Genomic DNA, 26,024 nt, shown 5'->3' on the forward strand with positions numbered 1-26,024 from the left:
TGCTCCTTCCTGTACAAGGGCAATGCACTTGGCAAGGCTGGAATCACTTTCATTCATCTTACCAAGTACCCACTAAGCTCTGTCTTAGAGGCTATGGGCAAGATGGAAGGAGCCAGCTTTGCTGCCCAGTATGAAACTGTACCAGCTGTCTATGTATATTTCTTGCTTAAATGTTGCTTCTCGGTGACCTAATTTCTTATTTCTTTCCAGGGTGACCCTTGAGGTTAGGCTACGTACATAATGGGGCGGTCATCCCCCTCCCCAACCTGGAGCTCACACTTCCTTGGGATTTGTTCATTCAGTAGGTTAAGGAAGAAAAATAATTCATGTTCTACCTGTAAGCAAAGAGTTCTGGGTTACAAACTTAGAAAGAGAGGTCTCGAAGCCAGCAGAGACCTCCCTGAGGACTTTAAAGGACACTGGTAAAGGGCTCTCTAAGCTTTGACACTCAGTGGCTCCTGACTATGGACTTAGAAACACAGGACATGAAGGGCGGATCAGAACCAGCATGGAAGCATTATTTACTTAGTGCACAAAAGATAATGCGTTTAAATTACTCTGGGTTGTGAAGTTGCATGAGGTTCATATTAAGGACTATAGTTAATATCTTTGCACTAGGATTTGAGATCGTTGCTTAAAATGTTCTATTATGAAAGAAAAATTAGAATATTTGAAATATCTATTCATACACACACAGATTTGCTTTTTCTTTATTTTCTCAACGAGGCAAGCTTAGACAATGGGACATTTTATCCACTCCAACAGCACCGTCGTATCACATAATGAAGAGTTCTGTGAATTTAAGGAGATACAACTATTCTGTCAAGAACAGTTTGAGTCTCTTCTGCCTGAAGTGAAACCATGCCCTCTCCTGAAGGCCAGTGTCCTTGAGGCTCACGGCAACAGACTCTCCCTTCACTTTCGCAGCAACCTCCTTGCCACCTTCTCGTCCTATGCTGCCCCATCACCCCTTTCCTACGTGATTCACTCTCAGCCAGGTTTCCTGGTTGGCAGTTGCTGTCATGCCACATTTCCTGACAGCTGTGTAAAGTGTTTTGGGCAATGGCTGCGTGGAAATCATTGTGCGAAATGACTAGGAGGGAGTGGCCTGCACTGTTGCTCATGCTAACATTGGCCGTTCAGAAAATTGTTGTTTCTTCCTAAAGTGCATTAATAAAGCCCAAGGAGAGCCCTGGCCGATTGGCTCAGTGGTAGAGTATCGGCCTGGCATGCAGGAGTCCCGGGTTCAGGGCTCCATTGGAGCAAGGTTGGCCCCGGGCGCTGAGGATGGCTCTATGGCCTCTGCCTCAGGTGCTAGAATGGCTCTGGTTGCAGCAGAGCAACACCCCAGATGGGCAGAGCATCACCCCCTGGTGGGCATGCCAGGTGGATCCTGGTCGGGTGCATGCAGGAGTCTGTCTGACTGCCTCCCCGATTCCAGCTTCGGAAAAATACAAAAATATATATATATATATAAAACCCAAGGAGAATATTACATTCAATATAGAATAATCCACAAGAAAAGTCACTTTTAAAAGACACTCTTCCGCGTCATACTAGACAAGTGATCGCCACTGGTAAGGTTTCAGTCTCTTATGGGATGAAGTAGAAACTAGAGTCAGATTTGCTTAGACTCCCTAATACTTACTTCCCACATACCTACATTTCTCAGGATGTTTGACCATGTTTGATTTAAATAGCCATAGACATAGCATAAGTTAGAAGCACATGCGCTGCCCAGGTGGCTCAGTGGATAAAGTGTCATCCGGGTGTGCTGAGGTCATAAGTTTGATCTCCCGTCAGGGCATGCACGGGAAGCAGTCCATCAGCGCACAACTAAGTGGAACAAAGAGTTGATGCTTCTCCCTCCTCTCCCTTCCCCTCCCCCTCACTCTGTCTCTCTCTTCCTTCTCTCTGTCTCTCTCAAAACAATGAAAAATTTTACAAAAGGTAAAAAGTTAGAAGCATATATGTAAGTAAAGGCAATACATTAAAATAAGGCATTTATTTATTTTTATTGAGTTTACTGGGGAGACATTGGTTAATAAAATTATATAGGTTTCATGTGTGTAATGCTATAAGACATCATCTGTATATTGTACTGTGTTCACCACCCCAAGTCGAGTCCTCCTTTCATCCCCACTTACCCCCCTGTACCCTCTGCTCCTCCCCCACCCCCTTCCCCCTCTGGTAATCACCATACTGTTGTCTGTGTCAATGACATTTTTTTTGTTTAATCCCTTCCCTTTTCACCCAGCCCCCACCAACCCCCTCCTCTCTCACAGCTGTCAGTCTATTCTCTGTATCTATGAGTCTGTTTCTATTTAGTTTGTTAGTTTATTTCTATCATTAGATTCTACATACCAGTGAGATCTCTGCCTGGCTAATTTCACTTAGGATAATACTCTCCACGTTCATGCATGCTGTTGCAAAATATATGATTTCCTTTTCTATGACTTAGTAGTACTCTACTGTGTAAATGTACCAGAGCTTTTCTTTAGCCACTCATCTACTGATGGGTATGTGGGCTGCTTTGAAACCTTGGCTAAGTCATAGAAAAGGAAATCATATATTTTTCAAATAATACTGCAATGAACATGGGGTACATAGATTCTTTCAAACTCGTATTTTGTTTTTTTTTCAGATATACTCCCAAAATTGTTGGGTGAGGCTTTTATTTCTTAATCATAAATAAAAATGAGAAAAGTATAATTGTAAGTCCTTTGTTGTGTAGAAATACCTACTGTTCTAGGCCAGAATGACCCTGTCCTTTATAAGAAGGATGGCCGTAACACAGAGGCCACACACTGTATAGTACAGTGGGCCCCACAACTATAAAGCAGAAATTCCCAGAAGAAACTGCAAAGTACAGAAATTATATGGACTAGAGGGCACTTTTCCAATAAGGGTATTATGGAGATAAGTAAAGAAACATTTCATGCCACCTCGGCTAATGTTGCCTGAGTATTTCTATTGCTACTATGCAGCTGGCTCCTGTTTCATGTTAAACTTGAAAAATCCGACAAATAATCATAATTCTATCCATACTTAACCTTAATATTCAATCTGGCAGAATAATCAAAAATTTGCACTTCAATTTCTTTTGCAAAAAGCAGTTCTATGTCTATCCCTCATCAAAGAGGACATTAGGTGGTGAGCTTGGGTCTAAGCCACCTGACCCCACTTTTCCCCCTCATAGCACATTCCCCTCCTGTTCCCAAAAGAGCCATATAAGAATTATTGGGTCATACAGCAGTATGTCATTTCTTCTTTTAAAAATAACTACAATATACAGTTGCCAAAAAAAAAAAAAAAAATACATCTGGATGCTATTGTCCAAATTTCCCAACTCCAGCGGGGCGAAAAGCAAAAGACATTTATAGGTTCCAGTATTTTTTTTTTGCCCCATCTCCATTTATTCGGCCACAAAACTTGAGAAGTTCACAGTAATCTTATAACCAGCCTGTATCTAAGAGACACAAATAAGGAGAAGGGATTCTTTCTTGGCTTACTTTTTCTGACTCCCGCCAACACTTCAGGATGAATATGTGAGCGTAGATGTCCTCCACACAGATCCAGCTGGAGAGGCTCAGAGTCGTGTCTGTCCACACCCAGTCCATCACCGCCCTGAGCTCGGTCAGAAACGGGACGAGGCGGAACCTGGAGGAAACCACGTCTTGTTAGAGCAGTGGTTCTCAACCTTTCTAATGCTGTGACCCTGCAATACAGTTCCTCATGTTGCGGTGACCCCAAACCAAAAAATAATTTTGGTGGCTACTTCATAACTGTAATTTTGCTACAGTTATGATTCGGAATGTAAATATCTGATATGCATTATGTATTTTCCGATGGCTTTAGGCGACCCCGTTGGGGTCGCGACCCACAGGTTGAGAACCGCTGTGTTAGAGAGACCTTGTGGGATGGCCCCCAATACCTAGCCAACTCTGCGAGCTCATGTAGTTACTTATTTTTTTAGCCCTTAGATCTTAGGAAAAATTCTCAAAGTGATCCACGTGGTAAAATCCAACTTGGCACACAATTGCTTTTCATTAGAAGTCTAATAAATAGATTGGTATTTTTCATTCTTTTTTTTTTTATTTTGGCTGATACAAACTGGAATTCCCTTTTAAAATGTTTAAAGATGATCTTCAAAATTTTTTAATAAGAAATTGGGCAAATCTTTCATTTCTTTGGTTAAGTTCATTTCTAAGTATTTTGTTCTTTTTGATGTTATTGTAATGAGAGAGTTTTTCTTCGTTTCATTTTCAGATGTTTTCGTCTTAAAACATAATCGATTTCTGATTTTATATCCTGCCACTTGACAGAATTTGTTGATTCGTTTTAAAGTTTATCAGGTGATGAGTTTTCAGAATTTTCTATATATAAAAATCGTATCACGTGTACTCGAAACATGTATAATTTTGTTAATTAATGTCACCTCAATAAATTCAATACAAATTTTAAAAAATTAAAAAATCATATCATTTGCCAATAACCACTATTTACCTTTCAAATGCATTTATTTGTCCATATTACTAGTCTCTGTTGGTCATAAGATTATTGTGTTGTTGGGGCTTTGCTGTCGCATGAGTTGGGAAAGGTAATACACCTGGTAAGTGAAAGGTGAGGGCAAACGGGAGCCATCAGAGGGAACAGGACGTCATCGGGGGCACACAGGAGGGCCCATGGCCGATAGACCTACTAGATGACTAAGGCTAATAGGACTCAGGCTTAGTCTATTATATTTAAATATATTTAAATTGGGTAGGCTGGTCTGGGTTCCTTCTCCAGTCTGGGGACAGTTCCTCTTTCTTGACTGACACAGAACTTCTCCAGGTTGGAGAGTCTGGTTCATCTGACGGCCCTCACAACAGCTTGGGTTACCACTTGGGCTAATCAGCCTTGTCACGAGAGCATTAATTCAATCCCTTGATGAAATATCAGTCCCTCCACTCCTACAGGATGGCAATAAGCAAAACACTGTTCCATATAGGAAGGTTTATAACATCTGAGCATGCTCCACACCTCTTCTATGACTAAGTCCCCAGTCCCGGGGACTGCTTCTAACTAGGAGCCAGCTGTACCAGGAGAAGACCAACTTTTCATGCCCTAGTCTAATTTCTGAGGGAACAGAGAGGAGTTGCTACCAATGAAATTCTCACATGGAAGACCTATATGCTTCCTTTGACAGCTAACTTACCACTGGGAATTAGACAGTTATGTGACATTCCTATTGATGTTAAAGGGAATAAACAATCTTTTTCGATGGATAGACTTATGTACATGCAAAATTCCAAAGATACTTTGGAATAGTCTAGGTTCCAGGCATTCTGTTCTATTGTACCCAGAAGCATATTAATACTTAAGGATCATGTATTCCGAAGTATTATCACAGTAATTATGCAGGATACGGAAATAGAAAATTAACCCACATGGACGATCCTAGAACAGCATCCTGGCCAGGTGTGTGGCAACTACACATAGTATTTCAAAAAGCATAGTTGTTCTTTGCTAAACATTGCAAGAGTTCCATAATGATCTGCATTATTGTATGTCAGCTTTCTTCCTCTTCCTGTTCCTTCCAGTAGGAAACAAAATGCCTTTTCATTGCCAGCCCCCACTCTGTGAGAGACTGTGATGACAGAGAGTGTGTCCTTACCCTTGAAACAAGAAGAGGTTGACATAATTGTAGCTTTTTGTGAGGAAGTTTCCAAGGACTCGTGTTGGGTAGCCACAACGGATCTGATAGGCAGACAACCCGAAGTAAACACATTTCACAAAATACCAGAGCTGAGCAACCAGGTTCTGGCTGAATTTCCTAAAATACAAAAATTTGGAAAATTGAGAGAATAAAATCCTCCTCTAGGAAAAAGAATACCAGTTTAGGATTTTAGAAAAAGCCTAATTACCCATCTCACACGAAAGTCAATTCAGTCAAGTCTAAGGAATTCATTATACATAGTTGTTTAGGCGATAATTAAAGTAAATTACTGTTAGGCAAACTTACTAATAACATTTTTCTCACAATATGGATGGTGATGCTACCCTGGTCCAAATTAAAGACCAGCAAAAACAAACAAACAAACAAACAAAAAAAAGCAAAACGCACATGTACAGTGTTTTAAAGTTCATGAATGTTAGTATTAAGTTCAAGCAAAAACAGTGGAACTAAATATCCCACTAGAAAAACAATTTTGGAACAGATTTTCAAAGAATGATGAGACATAGGATTTCTTTTTACTCTGGTAAATATAGCGTTCTTCAAGAGTCTTTAATATGGTCACTACAGATTTTAAAAAACTTTGTTTAAATTAAGAGAAATACTTGATTTTTCTTTTAATCAAGCAATGTATTACTCAATATTGTATTTTGGTTTTGTCTTAGTAGCTTTTACTTTTGTTATTAGGAGAAAACATGTATTATTTAAAAATTAAAAATAGCTATTCTCAGTTGAAAAACTCTAAGGACAAGCCAGGAATGCACTGGCCTATGTATCTGGAGGACCTAGGGACCTCTACATAGATGTCAACAACTAGAGAATTCAAAAAATATCCTTATAAATGTCTTTCCTATAGAATAATCCACCTTGGGCATTTCAGAACCTAAGGAATTAATTTAACTATATTGAAACATAATTTAACGATATTGAAGCATGATCTAGCCAGTTATCAATATAAATGTGAGATACTTTATAGAGAGCTCACATATACTACTCATTCTCTCACTCTTTCTAAAAACTGTCCTTATTGATAGAGTATTCAGAGAAAATATTCCTTTAGCTCTCCAGGGAAATGCCCTTAGGTATTATAGGCAATTGATATAAAAATGGCATGGGGAAGAATTCTTCTATATCTATCAAAGTTATAGTCAAGGACATAAAACTGTGTGGCCTATTCCTTAGGAAAGGATCAATCCATGATTCACCCATTAAAAATTTTTCCCTCCCATGACCTTAAAGTGTGTTAAAAAAAGTAATAGTTAATCTGTGGTCTTTGAAGCAATTGTGTTAAATCTAACTAGGGACATTGAGGGTGGCTTGCACGGGAAGGTTTCTTTGTTGGTCTCCGTGTGTTTTGTTGCTGGAAGTTAGAGTCAACTCTATGTCTTCCATAGCACCTGCTGTGCTGCTTTGTAGACTGCAGGAAATTCTGGGATGTTTGTGGACTAAATAATGGCATATCTACAGAAAAATCCATTTATTGAATTAATTATTAATTAATTATTCAAGACACCAGAGCTTCCTAATGCTCAATATACGACTGGTAGCCATAATATATATTTTTTTACAGAGACAGAGAGAGAGAGAGAGAGAGTCAGGGAGAGGGATAGATAGGGAGGAATGGAGAGAGATGAGAAGCATCAATCATCAGTTTTTCATTGCGACACCTTAGTTGTTCATTGATTGCTTTCTCATATGTGCCTTGACTGTGGGTCTTCAGCAGACCGAGTAACCCCTTGCTCAAGCCAGTGACCTTGGGTCCAAGCTGGTGAGCTTTGCTCAAACCAGATGAGCCCGCACTCAAGCTGGTGATCTCGGGGGTCTTGAACCTGGGTCCTCTGCATCCCAGTCTGCGCTCTATCCACTGAACCACCTCCTGGTCAGACTGGTAGCCATAATTTTTTCTTGTATAGCTTAAAAGACTCCTAATCTATTTTTCCCTTTATTCTTTTATTTGTTTTCAAAAAGACTTAGAAAATATGGCTATTAAGAAATGTTTTCTTTGCACAATAAATTTTCGATAACAATATTTGAAAGAAGTAAAATAAATTTGGAATGTTAAGGAATGGCAGCATGATTTGAAATGTCAAGAAATTATGTTGTCATTGATATGCTGGTGATGGAGGCCAAAGGCTCCCAAACCCAATATATCTTAAATTAAATATACAAAAAATAAGTATAAGGCCATCTGTTTCATTAAGAATGGCATTCAGGTGAGGCCCAAAGGTGAGATCTAATAGAGACATGATCGATCTCTGTGGTCATAGTGTCATGAGCTCTGGAAGCCCACTGTGTGGGCCGTCTCACATGGCGATGAGTCCATGCTATATTTATGTTGGCGGTATGCCCCTTTTCACTTGGTCTACTGCCCTGGGCATAATAGGTACTCAATAAATGTAAAGTGGGATTGAATAGGCATGATTGTAAATCACCTCAGGAGAAGCTTTTATTCATGGAGTCATTATAACTAACATTTCAGCAATATTTGATTTGGAAGGTGTTGCCGCCATGCTGCTGATTTTTTCAAAAGCCTGGTACAACCGCGTGGAAGACAGAAGGACAGCCCCCCACAAAGATGTGTACGTCCTGATCCTCAGAATATACGAATATGTTACCTTAGATGGCAAAGGCAAACTTTGCAGATGAGAGTAAGGTTAAGAACCTTGAGGCAGAGTCCTAGATTATCCCGGTGGCCCCATCTAATCAATGAGTCCTTAAAGGAGAGAGTCTTTGTCAGCTGGGGTCAGAGGGAGACTTGACAACAGAAAGGTCAGAGAGATATGATGAGAGGACTTGACCCTTTGTTGCTGGTTTTGAAGATGGAGGAAGGGGCCACGAGTCAAGAAATATGGGCACCTCTAGAAGCTGGAAAAGGCAAGGAAGGGGCTTCTCTCCTAGAGCTTTTAAAAAGAAAAACAGCCTTTGCCGGCACCTTAATTTTAATCAAGTAAGACCTGTGTGGAACTGCTGACCTACAAAACTGGAAGATGATACATTTGCATTTGCACTTTTTAAAGCTCTAAGGGTGCATCAATTTGTTCCAGCAGCAATAGCAAATTAATACAGACAGGAGCCAGGGGTGATGAAAATACACTGCTCACAAAAATTAGGGGATCAGAGAACATGCAGATACTCCAGTACTTTCAGCCTTTTGTACAGTGCATCTTCACCAATGAAATAAAAGTTGGTTTTGCATCTCATTTGCATAATTGAACTTTCTTTGACTTGTTTGCTTTTCTGCTCTTCTTGTTTAATAAAAAAAATCAAAATGCTTCTTTTTTTATCACTTCATATTCATTTTGAAATCTCCCCTCATTTTTGGGAGCAGTATATTTGGTGGTTTGATCCCGCTAAAAGTGAATCTCTGTGGCTTCACAACTGTGGTATATTTGGAAGCACTGGTCTTTTTGGAGGCTCCCCTGTAAGGACAAGGCAGAGATCCTTGCTCTGGGGCTCTGAGGCTCTCTTCTAGGACTGGAATGGTCAAATTCTTGACACTGCACAGTGAAATAGTTGGCTATGTGTTTTTAAAAGATCTGCTTGGGGCCCTGGCTGGTTGGCTCAGCGGTGGAGCGTCGGCCTGGCGTGTGGGGGACCCGGGTTCGATTCCCGGCCAGGGCACATAGGAGAAGCACCCATTTGCTTCTCCACCCCCCCCTCCTTCCTCTCTGTCTCTCTCTTCCCCTCCCGCAGCTGAGGCTCCATTGGAGCAAAGATGGCCCGGGCGCTGGGGATGGCTCCTTGGCCTCTGCCCCAGGCGCTAGAGTGGCTCTGGTCGCGGCAGAGCGACGCCCCGGAGGGGCAGAGCGTCGCCCCCTGGTGGGCAGAGCATCGCCACTGGTGGGTGTGCCGGGTGGATCCCGGTCAGGCGCATGCGGGAGTCTGTCTGACTGTCTCTTCCCATTTCCAGCTTCGGAAAAATACCAAAAAAAAAAAAAAAAAAAAGATCTGCTTGTAAGCAAGTATGAGATGCCTCCCATGAGGAGAGGGGTATCGCATATAGTATGTACAGCATACAGTAGGGCCAAGAGGCCTGGGATGGGGAGTCTGGTCTCACCAACAGTTAGCTGAATGACAAAGAGCTTGCCTTAATCTGAATTATTTTTATTGTCTGAAATATATTTACTCTCTCAAAATACAGTGCGTAACAGAAGACTTACTGGGCTTCTGAGGATCTTCTAGTTAACAATCTTTTGTTTAGTTAGTACTACTTTACACTCCAGAAAAATGATCTTAATTTATTTATTTTTAAGTGAAAGAGAGAGAGAGAGAGAGAGACACACACACACACACACACACAGAGGGAGACAGAGAGGAACAGACAGGGACAGAGACAGGAAGAGAGAGAGATGAGAAGCATAAATTCTTTATTGCAGCACCTTAGTTGTTTATTGATTGCTTTTGCATATGTGCCTTATGGGGGGGGCTCCAGCTGAGCCAGTGACCCCTTGCTCAAGCCAGTAACCTTGAGCTCAAGGCAGTGACCATGGGGTTATGCCTATGATCCCGCGCTCAAGCTGGTGACCCTGTGCTTAAGCCTGGGCTCAGGCAGTAATCTTGGGGTTTCAAACTTGGGTCCTCACTATCCCAGGCCAATGCTTTATCCACTGCACCACTGCTTGGTCAGACTTAATTTCATTTTTACTTTGAAAATATTTTGCATTGCTACCAGTTATTAATATAAAGCAATAATTTTTATACTAAAATTAAAAGGTCAGAGTCTAAACATTCAGTTAAAAACAGATATTTAGCTCCAGCATCATTAGAGCTGGATTTCCTCATTACGAATTACACTTCAGTCAATTTATGAGCAAGGCAGCTAAAATCCATTTTCATTATTTTCTATTCACACTTCTAAAAAATGGTATTAGTGGCCCTGGCTGGTTGGCTCAGTGGTAGAGCATTGGCCTGGCATGCAGGAGTCCCGGGTTTGATTCCCGGCCAGGGCACACAGGAGAAGCGCTCATCTGCTTCTCCACCCCTCCCCCTCTCCTTTCTCTCTGTCTCTCTCTTCACTCCCACAGCCAAGGCTCCACTGGAGCAAAGTTTGCCTGGGCACTGAGGATGGCTCTGTGGCCTCTGCTTCAGGCACTAGAATAGCTCTGATTGCAGCAAAGCGATGCCCCAGATGGGCAGAGCATCCCCCTCTGGTGGGCATGCCGGGTGGATCCCGGTCGGGCACATGCGGGAATCTGTCTGACTGCCTCCCCGTTTCCAGTTTCGAAAAAATACAAAAAAAAAAATGGTATTAGTCCACCTCATTGACACGTTATACATAAGGCTATGAATGACTCTAATGATTAAGTCAAATTAGTGTTGCACATAAAGACTTCTAATAATATGTTTATTAAAAATATCATTCCTATTGCATTAAACGAACACTTCCATGTTCCCCTTCTGTGGGCCCTTTACTTTCATAACCTAACAGAACTGATAGTTCCTGTTTATAGCTGTCTCCCTTGCATTATCAATCAACACATTTATCTGTTCATGCATTAAGAACTCAATTTGTCCCAAGTATTATTTTGGGTAGAAGTGAGTGGTGGGAAAACCCGGGGAAAAATGGTATCAGGGTTAAGATGTAACGGGCACTGTGGGTTGGAGGTTGGAGAGAAGGGGTGACAGCAGAAGAGCTTTGAGATTTGGGACGACATGGTACCCTTGGGAAACTGAAGAAGCTCAACACAGAAGATGCTTAGGGTTCCAGGTGATGTAGGGGAAAATGGTGTTAGCAGCTTTCTAGGATCTTAGCAGGCCTCTCACTCTCAGACTTTAGGCTACTCTTTTTAAATCTCCCATCTCTAGCCCGTCTTAACCAGAGGCAGTAGTGGTGGTAACAGCAGCAGCGTCGTGGCTTCTTGGGTCTGCGTTCCTCCCTCTCTGTGCGCTGAGACTGTGCCTGGCGCTCCCCAAACGCTGCTACTCGGCCCGCACACTTACCCTGCGTGGCAGACACTAGTATCATCTGCCCTCCACCATCCTCTGCATTTTCTTCTTTTTTTATTTATTTATTTATTTATTTATTTATTTATTTATTTATTTATTTTTTTATTTTTCTGAAGCTGGAAACGGGGAGAGACAGTCAGACAGACTCCCGCATGCGCCCGACCAGGATTCACCCGGCACGCCCACCAGGGGCGAAGCTCTGCCCACCAGGGGGCGATGCTCTGCCCATCCTGGGCGTCGCCATGTTGCGACCAGAGCCACTCCAGCGCCTGGGGCAGAGGCTACAGAGCCATCCCCAGCGCCGGGCCATCTTTGCTCCAATGGAGCCTTGGCTGCGGGAGGGGAAGAGAGAGACAGAGAGGAAGGCGCGGCGGAGGGGTGGAGAAGCAAATGGGCGCTTCTCCTGTGTGCCCTGGCCGGGAATCGAACCCGGGTCCTCCGCACGCTAGGCCGACGCTCTACCGCTGAGCCAACCAGCCAGGGCTACATTTTCTTCTACCAGTTAAACAGTCTGCATTTTTCTCATCCACTTCTCATATGACAGTCTCGTGTCCTCTCTTCCTAAGACTATGTCCCAATACATGCATCTACAAGGCAGCAGTTTGCAACCTGTTTCATCTCACAGCATAGATAAACTGATTACTAAAATTCTTTAGCACACCAATAAATATATTTTTATTGCCGATCTGACAAAAAAGATAGTATAATTTTGATTCATTCACACTGAGGAGCTATTGTTGTATTGGCCTTTGTCATTTTTTTATTTGACAGTCTAAGGGAAAAGAGGTCAGTGCACCTGACTAAATAGTTAGGTATCCCATGTTTTAAAAATTCCTGTGGCACGCTTGTTGAAGATTGCTGTGTTAATGTGTAGAAACAATCACAACATAATAACCTTTGATTTGCTCTGATCCTTAAGGTTGTCACCTCTGTTGTTCTGAAGACCCTATTTCTTTGAATATATATATATATATATATATATAAACAAGCAATGAAAAGATTTTGCAGAATGCGTTTACACTTCGGATGCACATTGAATTTAACAGTTATTAAACGCTCCAGCGTCTCCTGCCCATGGAGCTGCTTTGCCATCCCTCGGCCTGTGCCTGGTGACTCTGCTGTGCATGTGGAGCGATAACCTTCCGAAATTCGTTGCATTGTGGGCCCTTGGCTCCAGCTTCCAAAGATCTTACCTCTCTGTCACGCCAGGCAAGATGAAGAACATCCAGAAGTGAATTCCAAACACAAGAATGACCTGGAAAATGACCTTTCCCAATACGGTCTTCCTGAGGTATAGGGCTCGGTCCACCACCATGGTTCCAAACTGGATGAGGACCATCACCAGAAACGGCCCAGGGACTTGGTCTTCAGACAGGGAAGAGGTGATGTCTGCTGCTGCTGAGTGTTTCTGGGGAGAAGTCAACAGATTCAGGCCTGAGTGGCATTTCACACGGAAGCATCGCTATTAGACATTGCCTATGTCAGTGGTTCTCAACCTTTCTAACGCCGTGACCCCGCAATGCAGTTCCTCATGTTGCGGTGACCCCAAACCAAAAAATAATTTTGGTGGCTACTTCATACCTGTAATTTTGCTACAGTTATAGTTCGGAATGTAAATACCTGATATGCATTATGTATTTTCCGATGGCTTTAGGCGACCCCGCTGGGGTCGCGACCCACAGGTTGAGAACCGCTGGTCTATGTGGTGGCCTTTACCTACCCCAAAGGCCCAAAAGCCAAAGACGATGATGATGAAGTCAACAGTGTCAGCCAGGAACATAAGCACATACACGTCTGTCACGGCACTGTAGTCCGGGTGGATGAGGTTGTAGAAGAACTGTCTGATGGGCACATATATTTGCAGTGTCCTGCAAAAGAGAGACCAGCCCACTTGCTTCAGGAAAGGCAGAAGTGAAGAGAAGAGCAGATACCACAGTCACTCGGCTCCTCTACACTTCTCTTTTCAATCAGGCTGAATGTCTCTCTCGGCATCCGGACAGTCCTGCTGGGCGGCGGCTCTCGCTCTAACCAGGTGTATTGTATACAAGCTTACTACCAAGGTGGGAACTACAGCCCTTTTTGATGGTGGGAAGACAGAGCTTTTCTCTTGCCTGATATGTAACAGAATGATACAAAGCCCTGAAATTTAAAAGAACAATTTGTCACCTGATTCAATTACACTCCACCTGTGAGACCTTGAGCATGCTATTGAACTCTCCTTGTTTTCATTTTCTCTTCTATAAAATGACAGAATCCTCAGACCTGAAGCACAGGACTGGGATGAGAAAGCAATGGGAATACTTATAGCGTAAGTGCTGATCAGGCCCCAGGTCATCGTTAGGAAGCCCTGTCCTCCCCTTTCAGGGTCTTGGGCCTCCCTCGGTTCCCAGGTGGTGCCCTGGGCATTGAGTTCTCCTTGCTCTGTCCTGTGTTACTGTCTCCTCCTGGCCTGGCTTGTCTGCCCAGCTTCTGCCCTATCTTTACTGTGCTCTGGGTTTTGCCTTCAGTTCTAGGCCACGTTCAGGTATAGATGACCCCCCTGGTCTCAGAACCCATATCCAGGACCAGCCTTGCTTTGTGTCCTTTCTTTTGCCTTCTCAGTGGTTGCTTGTCTGTGTTCTTGACACTTGTGAACAACCTGTATATTTGCTGGAGACCGACTATATGACAATGGACAAACTATTTCTCTACCACGTGCCTCAGTTTCCCCTCAGTAGGATGAGATTGTATGTCTAAAGCTTTGACATCGAATTCTTCTCTGTCCAAGGAGAAATGCACCCCCATGTTTATGGCAGCATTGTTCACAATAGCGAAGATCTGGAAATAGCCCAAGTGTCCATCAGTGGACAAGTGGATTAAAAAGCTTTGGTACATATATACTATGGAATACTACTCAGCCATAAGAAATGATGACATCGGATCATTTACAACAACATGGATGGACCTTGATAACATTGTATGGAGTGAAATAAGTAAATCAGAAAAAACTAAGAACTATATGATTCCATACATAGATGGGACATAAAAATGAGACTCAGAGACATGGACAAGAATGTGATGGTAACAGGGGGTGGGGTGGGGGGGTTGGGAGGGGGCGAGGAAGGAGAGAAAGGGGGTGGGGGGAGGAGAGGGGCACAAAGAAAACCAGCTAGAAGGTGATAGAAGACAATTTGACTTTGGGGGAGGGGTATGCAGCATAATCAAATGTCAAAATAATCTGGAGATGTATTCTTAGAACATATGTACCCTGATTTATCAATGTCACTGCATTAAAATTAATAAAAATAAGTTAAAAAAATTCATCTCTGTCCAGTATACTTTCCCATGATAATGACTGGAATTACATACTGTGAGCTTCTGAAATTACTTATTTATCCTGTTCAAACAGAAAATGTGTGTTTATAAATGCAATGAATATAAAAATGAATCGCACTTATTAAAAATTGATTTTTCAGAATAATATAATAATGAGTCCATTTTTTCATGCCTTAAGAAGATGATATGTGTGATATCAGAAACCACTTCTCTGTTTACTTCAATGAATTGTTATCAATTATTTCCCAAAGTTCCCCAGCCCTAAAATAAAACCTATAACCCAAGGGTTTGCATGCACTCACTTATTTATGGTGAATGCTTTTGCTTTGATTAAATGTTCTTGAAGCTTTTCCATATAAAGTTCTTTTTTGCTTTTTTGCTTGATGCTCAAAACACTGCTTCCTTTTTGACTGCTGTTGCGGGTGCTCGTGCTGCCTGGAAAGGAAGAGACCGAGACGCACTGTGAGGCACGGGCATGTTGACACAGGAGCCACAGGAGCTCCCGGGGCCCACATGGCAGATGGGTGGCTTGACGCTGTTTCAGAGGGAAGAACACACAAGCCTGTAAGAACAGTGACTGAAAAAGTGGAATCTGCTCTCTCAACTGTGTCAGCAGTAAAATGCATCCGGGGTTTTTTATACCCAATGCTGACTTTTTCCTGGATTATTATGTGACCTCTGTTCCCCGGAAGAAATACATTCAAAGAACAGCTTTTGTAGTGCTAACTGGGGTCCTAGGTTGCAGGCTTTTCAGATTGGGTCCGTGACTCAACCCTTTTTTCATGTCCTAATTTCCCTAACTGTAAAAAGCATATGAGATGATGTTCTAGCATCTGCCTGAAAAATATCTTCTGGTGAATCCAGTCATGCACCAATTAATGACACATTAATTGGGGCTACATTCTGAAAAAATGTATCAGTAGGCAATTTTGTGGTTGTGTGAACACCAGAGAGTGTACACAACTCTAGATGGTACAGCCCCCTACATAGCTAGGCTTTATGGCATACCACCATTGTGTATGTGGTACATCATCGCCTGAACAGTCATTATGCATGGCACGACTCTACACAGCATTTGGTAAGTTTCAGACAGAAGTGCTATAAATACAAACACGCAATCATTCCTAGACTGGCAACTGTAAGGCATATATTCTGATTGTATTCACTGTTTAGTAAGAAATTCATAATTAGGTGGAAAAATTACTAGATAGTGTGGCTAAAAGTTCCCATCAATAATATCTAAATATGTTCTTGAATTGAATTGTGATTTCCAGCACTCTGGACACACTCAGCAGAATGTGTGGTTATGATTTTAAAACTATCGTGGGTCCTACATTTATTAGGTCTCAAGCGGTATGCTGGTCGCTTTTCACAATTATCTGAACTCCCTGTTCCAGAAGGAATCTGCTATTTGGAGCAATAATACGACTGCCCTAGGTCACATGTGCAACTAATCCAGGATCTGATTGGGGTTTGTCTGATGTCAAAGCACTTTGTTTTCACCTGTCTCCTTGGTAGCACCCAACAAACTCCCCTACCCCAGACATACTGGCACCAGGAAAAGGAGACAGCTCGGTTGGTATTTCCAGCCCCGGGATACCTCTTTGGGACCTATTTGAAGAAAAGCTGGATCTCTGGGATATCTGGGAGCTGCTGCCAGAACGCTTCCTTCGGACAGCCGTCGGCTGCTCCGGGAAGGACACGTGCACTGACTCTGTGGACGCGGCCAGGTTGATGGATTTCAGAGAATCAGAGGAAGCCCTTCTGCCGTGACTGAGGGATAGCTCGTCCTCCGAGTCTTCCTTGTCGGTGCTGCTGTCGGTAATGTCATCTTCATCCCATAAGCCGTGACACTGTGGAAATAGGGGAGGGACACTTCAGAGTGCCATTTCAGGAGAAGGCGCGTGTACTCTGACCTACAATAGCTCATCCAACAAACTGTCTCCCGAGATTAGAAAACCGAAGGTAAAACAGAGTGACTAGAGTTGATTGTGTTGTGTTATTATCTGTTGCTATGTAACAAATTCGTGGAGAGAGTGGAACTTAAATGTTCTTGTTAAAAATAAATTTGTGAGGTGATGAGTGTGTTAATTAACTAGATGGGGGAGTCCTTTCACAATGTATATATTTATCTAATCACCATGATGTACAGTTTAAATATTTTATAATTTTATTTGTCAGTTATACCTCAATAAAGCTGAAATGAAAAAGAAAGGATTAGAAAACCAGCGATGGGGAGGGATTCTGGGAACTCTTATTATATATAATATTATGGTAGTCCCAGTAGAGTGGAAATGAGTGGGTGTGGATGATAAGAGTTTGGCCAATTAACTGAAATGGAGACAGATGATTTGGGCAGATGGAGAAAAGGTAAAATTATACGTAATCACTTTACTTATTCTTTGAGTGACAGCACTTTCCGGAACACATCTCTATGCTTACAACTAGTATTCCAAGCATCAACTTGAAGTATCAGTGGGTGAATTTAGCCCTGCTGCCCTGTTTACCAAATGTCTGTGCTTGAACAGTGCTACTGTCCCCTCCCAAGCCTGTATAACAAGATGTGAATACTTGAGTCATCCATGGCTGACTCAGAAACAGAGCTGAAATACTTTACTTAAGAAATGTCGGCCCACATGTGAGACAGAGATTATGTTGCATCCTACAGAGCCCGGGTTTGCCTCAAAGAAATGGGATAAAAGGGGCTGATTAAGAGGGGAGGAGTGATAGTAGAAAAGGAGGCTGGGAATGCAGGAGCCTTGCTGGAGTAAGATGCTTCCTGGACTGAAAGTCACCCTTACAATGACGACCTTGCTGCTGTTGGACAAAGCTCCCCAGTGAGCTAGCTCACTGCCCGACTGCCAGGCTCTGCGTCGATTCCCCAACGTTCTGACCAATCCTCCCTCTGACATACTTCTGCAGAGAAGAGCTCCAGGCCAATTTGACAAAATTCGGTTGGTCAAAAAAACCAATTCACTAATTTAATTATTCTTAAATATCTATCTATCTATCTATCTATCTATCTATCTATCTATCTATCTATATCTATATATCTATATATAGATATTATTATTATTTTTTACAGAGACAGAGAGAGAGTCAGAGAGAGGGACAGATAGGGACAGACAGACAGGAATGGAGAGAGATGAGAAGCATCAATTATCAGTTTTTCATTGCAACACCTTAGTTGTACATTGATTGCTTTCTCATATGTGCCTTGACTGTGGGGCTACAGTGGACCAAGTAACCCCTTTCTCGAGCCAGTGACATTGGGTCCAAGCTGGTGAGCTTTGCTCAAACCAGATGAGCCCATGCTCAAGATGGCGACCTCGGGGTCTCAAACCTGGGTCCTCCGCATCCCAGTCTGATGCTCTATCCACTGCACCACCGCCTGGTCAGGCTGTTTTTAAACATTAAATGAATGCATTTTTATAAATAAACATTTTAGCTATCATTGAGATTTTTTAGTTTATACTGATTTCTTTCAAATCACTTTAAAAGTTGTTTTGACTTTTGCCAACATTTTAACATTAATATTTTGAGTCTTTCCCTACATTCTTAATAGTATATTTAAGTTTATTAATTCTTCTAATTATTTATAAAATTGCAGCACTTAATACTAAATAGGATAGGTTTAACTACTTTTCAAAGTTTTACATAGTTTTTATTGTTTGGTTTCCATAGCAGCATTTTATAAGAGGTTTTTCTACCAAAAAATTTGTAGGGTAGTTTGGTCTTCTCATGAAAAGAATTATCATTCCAAAAGTATTTTTCATATGATTATCCAAAATTTCAGCATAATACCAGTACCTCAAATCTTATACATTCACCATGTAAATGAAATTTTCAGTGAAGAAATCAAAGTATATCAACACAAAACACTAAAATTTTGTTTATTGTATACTTTAAATGTAAAATTGTAACTTTAAAACATTTGACTATTTGCAAAAAGTAGTAAAAGTGCCTAAAGGTTTATAAGAATTTTTAAAGGACCATGCAAAATGATACAAAAGTTGCAAGATAAATTATAAAGTGGCCAAAATTATATCATTATCTTTTAAATATTGACTATATTTTAAATAATTTCTAGAACGAAAAATATAAGATCAATATATTCAAAATTTAATTAGTAAAGTGGATTAATTCAGAAAATTAACATATTCATCAGCAAAACCAAAGCTTTCGGGCATATTCAATGTTGGCTAACTGGTTTTTTTGAATAACATACCTTTGCAAACCTTGAACTTTGAAATAGAGTAGAACAGAAGTTGAACACACTATTACATATATATGTGTGCATGTGTATATATGTGTGTATATGTATTAATTTAGGTCAAGTTTATTCTAAAAAGGAACTAATAAAGATACTACTTATTAAATTAGTTTAAATGTTTTATAAAAGGAGACAAGGTTAAAGTAAAGGAAGAAAAGTAAGGCTGTGACAATAACTACATCAACACATAAAATGTATACTATGCAATAATTTCTAATATTTATCATTGAGTAGCATAGTTTATATATTTACAAGCTTAGCTTATAGTTCATAGTGTACAAGAAGAAAAAAACCTACATAGTTGCTCAGGAGGATGACAAGAGTTACTTAACCTGAGACAGGTCATTCTGAGGGCAAGTCTTGCCAGAGCAGTGTGACAGTTTTCGTAACAGAGAGCTGATAGGAAGTAAGACACAGCACTGGCCACCCCAGACGGATTACTAAACGATCTCTCACTAAAGCGAATGGTTTCCCAACAAAGAAAATACCCAGTGAGAGAAATGCTACCAGAAGAAGGCAGGCACAGGATGGGATGGAGATGAAAAGCAATATGATCCACTTCACATTGTAACTCTCTGATGTTCTGCCTGAAACTAGGAGTAGAAATTAGTATATCAGGCATTAATTATTATATGTTTAACACAGGATAGAAATATGGGGAAATCTGCTCCCAGATTCATAAGTTTCATTACTGAGCACAGAGCATTAGAGAAAATATCCACTAAATGAATAAAATGAATATAACCATTAAAAAAAAAAAGCATCCAAGAAGATGCCACCCCCTGGTCCCTCAGCACTATCACCAATCCTAGTGTTCACATTCTCTAGGAATATTACAGGGACAGCAACTATCAACATGCCCTGGTTAACTGTTAACGTACAGTACCTTTAAAATTGATCGATGGAAGAACAGAGCCAGGAGCTGAATGAGATCATAAAGAACATAACCGTCTTTCTTTTCCACACCTATGATATTAGGTGGGTGGTAAGGTTTATCCTTGTGTAACTCCACACGCTTATTCCAGGGGAAAAACCCAAATTGGAAGAAATACTTGACCACAATTGTCACCTACATGTGGATGATAAAAAATAAAATTCTTTGTAAGAATAGTTATATAGTAGAAAAAGCAATACAAAAAAGGAAAAGAAAAACTAAGAAAAATCCATTTCGCAGTTTTGATGATGGAATGCACACAATTATGTGGAATAATCACATTATTATTCTTATAGACTTCAGAACAGCAGCTAAATCTTACCCTTGGGAATGCCTTTTTTGATCATAGAAATATCAGGGTCAGTCAGATTACTCATGACACTGCTAAAATAATTTCCTCTATTTTTGAGGAGTAAGCTCTGATTTAACTGATACATATATAATTATCCAACTATTAAAATACAGTAATTAGGATACAAGAAAAGAATAATGTTTGTCTTCATTTTTTTACGTATTACATTAATTTGTAATCTTTATGAACATATCATACTTTTGATGTACACAATTTTCACTGTACTCCGATCTTTTTCTTCCCACTACTTAATTGTTCACTAGAATTTCTTCTCAAGAAGAAATAGAAATAAACAAGAGAAACTAGCCAGTTGTGCTGGTGTAAGTGTATAAATATGTAGAAAAGAGGTATGTTGAGAGAGGAGGGCAAATGAGAAAATTGACGGGTTTCATTTAGGCATACCTCTATGTCTATTGGGAGTTCATTGCAACATACACAATTCATCAATAAAAATACTTTTAAAAGCCCTCTCTTGACTTAGAGTCTTCCTACAGCTCTTCTCTCTCTCTTGTCTTCTTAGTCAAACTTCCGCAAAGAACAGTCCTGTTTTCTTATCTTAGTGAATGACATCCCCACATACCAAATTCCAAAGCAGAAGCCTGCAGGCCCTCCTTGCCTCTCCCCTTCTCCCCTGCACCCTACCTAGTTTTACTCAATTACTAAAACCTCGTGTACCCACTCATCTTCAGCCTCATCACCACTGCATCCAGACCTTATTACTTCTCATGCAGATAGTTACAATGGTGTCCTAGCTGGTCTCCATGTGCTCACTTCCGTTCTGTATAAAAACTTGCAAAACCACAAATCCAATTGAGTCATGCCCCTGTTTAAACCCTTCGGTACCGTGGGGATAAGTTCTGAGCATAAACCCTGTTGACATTCTCAAGCTCCTGCAGCTGCGCTCTCCACTCATAACCTACCTTCCAGCCATCGTAAGCCACCTGTCATTCTGGGCATTTGCCAGGTCGTCATATGCCTGTGTTTCTTTGCATGGCTTATTCCCAATGACTGGTGCTCTCTTTGCTTTTCTTCCTTTGGTGACTTTATACTCACCTCTTAAGACTCAGCTCTAAGCTCTCTTCCACTGAGAAGTCACTCCCGTGCTGTCTAACCTCTCCCCACATTCCCCCAGGCTGCATGGGGCACAGCTCCAGTCTAACTCTGTATCTTCTCTGATGCAGTTTTGCATCAGTTGTGGGGCAATTCTTATTTACATCACTTCTATTTGCCACAGTAGTCTGTGAGCCATTGGGAAGCAGAAATAGCTTTTTTATTTTTTTTTTGTGTTTTTCTGAAGCTGGAAACGGGGAGAGACAGTCAGACAGACTCCCGCATGCGCCCGACCGGGATCCACCCAGCACGCCCACCAGGGGCGAAGCTCTGCCCACCAGGGGGCGATGCTCTGCCCCTCCGGGGCGTCGCTCTGCCATGACCAGAGCCACTCCAGCGCCTGGGGCAGAGGCCAAGGAGCCATCCCCAGCGCCCTGGCCATCCTTGCTCCAATGGAGCCTTGGCTGCGGGAGGGGAAGAGAGAGACAGAGAGGAAGGAGGGAGGGGGTGGAGAAGCAAATGGGCGCTTCTCCCATGTGCCCTGGCCTGGAATCCAACCTGGGTCCCCCGCAAGCCAGGCTAACGCTCTACCGCTGAGCCAACCGGCCAGGGCCAGCTTTTTCTTTTTTTAAAAACTCATCATTGTATTCTCATGCTGAGCATAATTCACATTGTGGAGTGAATTAACATCAACTTAATTTTTCACTTCTTCTCAAAATGGAGAACCCAAATTTAACTTAACCAGGACGATTTTTATTTTTATGATGAAAGCTGTATATAAGTAGCTCTTGTCCCATTCTGCATTCTCAGTACCTGCTCTTACTTTACTTCTGGGTGAGAAACTTCCTCTCACTGAGATGTTAGAGGGTGTAGCCATTCTCTAATGAGGAAGTCATTTACATCCTGGGTCATGAAATGACATAACGGAAGTAATATTTAAGAACAATTCTTTTGGCAAGATTGTGATAGGCTAATTAAAGTAATAGATATACATTTGGCTTTACAGCTTTTATTTTATTATGAAAATAAGGTACATGATATCAATACTTTAAATTGAATACTTTTGAAATGATTTAATATGTAACTTTGTTTTAATTTTACTGTTGAAATACTTATACATCTACACAATTTCTAGACTCAGATGGTACATCCATGCTGAGTACTAGCCTTTAAGAAGAAAGCACCTTTTAGAATTAAGTACCACTGTTAGTGAAAACCCTTTCCTTTTGCATAAACCTAACACAAAGATCCAGCATAGCCCAAGGCACAAAGTCTAAGAGCTTCCTTTTATTTCAGTTTTATGATTGTCATGGGAATTTCTGATCTTCTCTGCATTTGATAGGGCAGGATAGAAAAGCAGGTACAATTGGATAGTGTCTTTTGTCCCCTCACCTGTGATAGAAATAGGCTGGTAATTCTCCATTTTTGTCATTCAGATTATTTATTTATTTATTTATCCATTAAAATTTATTTATTTATTTATTTATTTATTTATTTATTTATTTATTTTTTAAGTGAGAGGAGGGAAGATGGAGATACAGACTCCTGCATGTGCCCTGTCGGGATCCACCTGGCAACCCCATCTGGGGCCATGCTCACAACCGAGCTATTTTCAGCTCCTGAGGCAGAGGCTCCATGGAACTACCCTCAGCACCTGGGGCAAAGCACTTGAACCAATCGGCCATAGCTGTGGGAGGGAAAGAGAGAGAGAAGGAGGAAGAGAGAGAGAGAGAGAGAGAGAGAAAAGGGGAAACAGGGGAGAAGAAGCAGATGGTCACCTCTCCTGGGTGCCCTGACCGGGAATAGAACCCAGGACATCCACACGCCAGGTTGACACTCTACCACTGAGCCAATCGGCTAGGGCAATCATTCAGATTTTTAAGTGGGTTATTATATAACTTGTGTTTTGATGTGCGGAAACTGGCCCAAGTTTGAAAATGGGACCTATCCTTGCTGCTGTTCAAAGCGCTTGCTGCATTGTTTAATTCAGCATGCATTCGGGGAACTGCCCCAGCCCCAGGCACTGTGCTGGGTTCTGCCCTGTACAGCTCCGCTGTTACCTTTGTGGTTCCTGTCGCCGGACAGCCAACCAGGATCCAGGAGTCTGCCCCACCACTCACCCGCTGGGTCACTTTGGGCCAATTATTTAACATTATTAGAGCTGGTTCTTATCTACTAAATATGAATGATATTAGCACACCTACCTTGTGTGAGGTATGAAATGTCAAAGATATCTAGAATTACCAGCACTAGATAACTGTCACTGATATTCATTTGTCTCTCTAAGACTATCTATATAACTGATTGTTCTGTGTAACAGCATGTGGGGCTCAGGCAGGCTCACCTAGAGGAAATGTCTGAGCAGCACACAGGAGGGGTCCGTTCAAAGCTCACCTCTGTGTAGACAATGGCCATCATCCAGAAGCGTCTGCTGGGCCTGGGGACAGACAGCATGGCCCAGAGGAAGATCAGAATGGGCAGCACCAAGGTGATCATGGAGGCAGAGACCATGTGGTTGAGGATAATCACAAAGTAGCACACCATTTCCGAGCGGGCCACCAGCGTGTTGTACATGGCGTAGAAGAGCAGCAGGAACCGGGGCTGGCCCACATAGAACCTCTCCGACTCTTCAAGCTCGTCGTCATGGAACATCCTGCGGAAGAAACATGACCACCCAGGTGTCTGAATTCTCCAAGGTACTGATCCCCACTTTGCAGCTCCTTCCCCCCTTCCTCTGTTGCGGAGTGCTTTGGAAAACACAACATTACATTACAGAAATTATTATGCAAATAATTTCATTTTTAAACAATTATTATTTTATGGTAGGATTTAATGAGGACCCTTAAGCCCAAATTCATCTTTTTCAAACAAAACAAGTTAGTCTACAAATGTGGCGCATATATATATATTAACATTCTTTTAAAATAATCAGTGGTAACCTATAGTCTGACTTTTTCTGTCAGATATACATATAAAATGTAGGAATGTGAGCAAGAACCTATTGACGGGTCTTGCTGGTTCTACTGCCCAGCGGCAGAGGCACTGAAGCTAGTTTTGTGTTTACAGAATGATGAGTAATGAAGGCTGCGTTTGCTGCAAACATGTAGACGAGCATTCTGAACATGTGGGTTTTTCCGTGTGCAACCACCCATGCCGACCCCCGGATGCTCTTACTTGTTCAGCAGCAGCTCGCTGGCCGTCAGCTCATGGGTCAGGGGTGGTAAGATGCTGGACTCCAGCCTGTCAGAGCGGCTGTCGTCGGGGCTGACAGCCATGCGGCTCGGCCCCACGGAGTCATCCCGCGAGTCGAAGGACAGGCGCTCGAAGCTGACCGCCTTGCTGTAGGACGGCGGCACGTCCACGTCGCCCTCCTCGGTGGAGGACCGCAGCAGCTCAGGGTCTGGGGTGAGGCCAGCCTCCTCGGCCTCCTCGGCCTCTTTCTGCCCCTCCTCTTCAGGCCCCGGGAGCCCACCTGAACCCATGTCCACCTCGGCCTCACTGCCCTCGTCGTCGGTGTCTCGGATCCCCACCTCCTGGTCCGGCTCAGCCTCCTCGTCCTGCGTGGCCTCCACCTCATCCTGCTCGGCCTCCACCTCCTCTATGGTTTCCGTGGTCCCCTGGCGTGAATACAGCATGGTGCACTGCGTGGGCTCGCTGTGGGGAGAGAGGGGCGGGCACAGACCTGGCTCAGAAGCAGCTCCTGCGAATCCCTACACTCTCAAGGTACCTTCTTAGAGCTCCCAAAGAAAAACATCAAGACACGTGAGAGATCCAACACCACATTCCCTCTCCTCTCCCTGCGTTCCACCTGCACTGTCCCTTCAGCCTAGTCGCATCTGGCCTGCAGACTGCAAGCACGCTCTCTTAATTTCAAGAGCTGACCGTGTGCACACGGGTGAAAAACCAGAGAAAGTCACATGGCTTGCTAAACCCACCTGTGCATTGAGGTTTCAAACTCATAGAGAGATCCGCAGCCAGGGGTTCCAGTGTGTCTCTCCAAGTCAGGATGTAGTAGAGCACACCTACCGTTATGTACATTTTAAAGCAAGCTGTATATGGGAATGAGCAGCTTTGCCAGTTTGGGTCTGTTGGTGCTGACCAAGTAAACGCTACCCTTGGTTCTATGCAGAGGGCCCACCCTTGATCCAGAAGAGGATGATAGGAATGACAAAATGTTGGCTAAAGAACTGCATGCTTTATCAAAAAAGGGCACACTTCTTTCATCTTTGTTCCTTCTCCCTGTTTTTTCATCCTTTGCTTTTTTTCTTATTGGTGCTTATTACATTTGACTGAATTTTCACCATCTCCAGCTCCAACCATCTCCCACTGAACTCTTTCTGCACAGGGATACGCCCACCACTTCCCCCGCCCCCGTGATCCCTTGGGGTTGCTGGCTCCACCCTCAGCTCCCTCCTGCCCTCCCTCCTTCCCTCTA

The 26,024-nt window shown here is 42.4% G+C and overlaps 1 protein-coding gene across 2 annotated transcripts in view; it reads right to left on the reverse strand.

Moving 5' to 3' along the window:
- The window catches only part of PIEZO2 (piezo type mechanosensitive ion channel component 2), a 496,788-nt gene that overhangs the window by 14,258 nt on the left and 456,506 nt on the right, over positions 1-26,024 (reverse strand). For both annotated transcript variants that reach the window (XM_066352258.1, XM_066352260.1), the window contains 9 exons: positions 24,764-25,243; positions 23,984-24,242; positions 20,140-20,322; positions 16,581-16,833; positions 15,283-15,415; positions 13,386-13,533; positions 12,859-13,073; positions 5,660-5,818; positions 3,513-3,660 (listed from right to left, as the gene is read on the reverse strand). In XM_066352258.1, coding sequence (XP_066208355.1) covers positions 3,513-3,660; positions 5,660-5,818; positions 12,859-13,073; positions 13,386-13,533; positions 15,283-15,415; positions 16,581-16,833; positions 20,140-20,322; positions 23,984-24,242; positions 24,764-25,243 — 1,978 coding nt within the window. The remainder of the gene's footprint in view (positions 1-3,512; positions 3,661-5,659; positions 5,819-12,858; positions 13,074-13,385; positions 13,534-15,282; positions 15,416-16,580; positions 16,834-20,139; positions 20,323-23,983; positions 24,243-24,763; positions 25,244-26,024) is intronic.

The sequence above is a fragment of the Saccopteryx leptura genome, chromosome 11, assembly GCF_036850995.1.
Source record: "Saccopteryx leptura isolate mSacLep1 chromosome 11, mSacLep1_pri_phased_curated, whole genome shotgun sequence".
In the NCBI taxonomy this organism is placed as follows: Eukaryota; Metazoa; Chordata; class Mammalia; order Chiroptera; family Emballonuridae; genus Saccopteryx; species Saccopteryx leptura.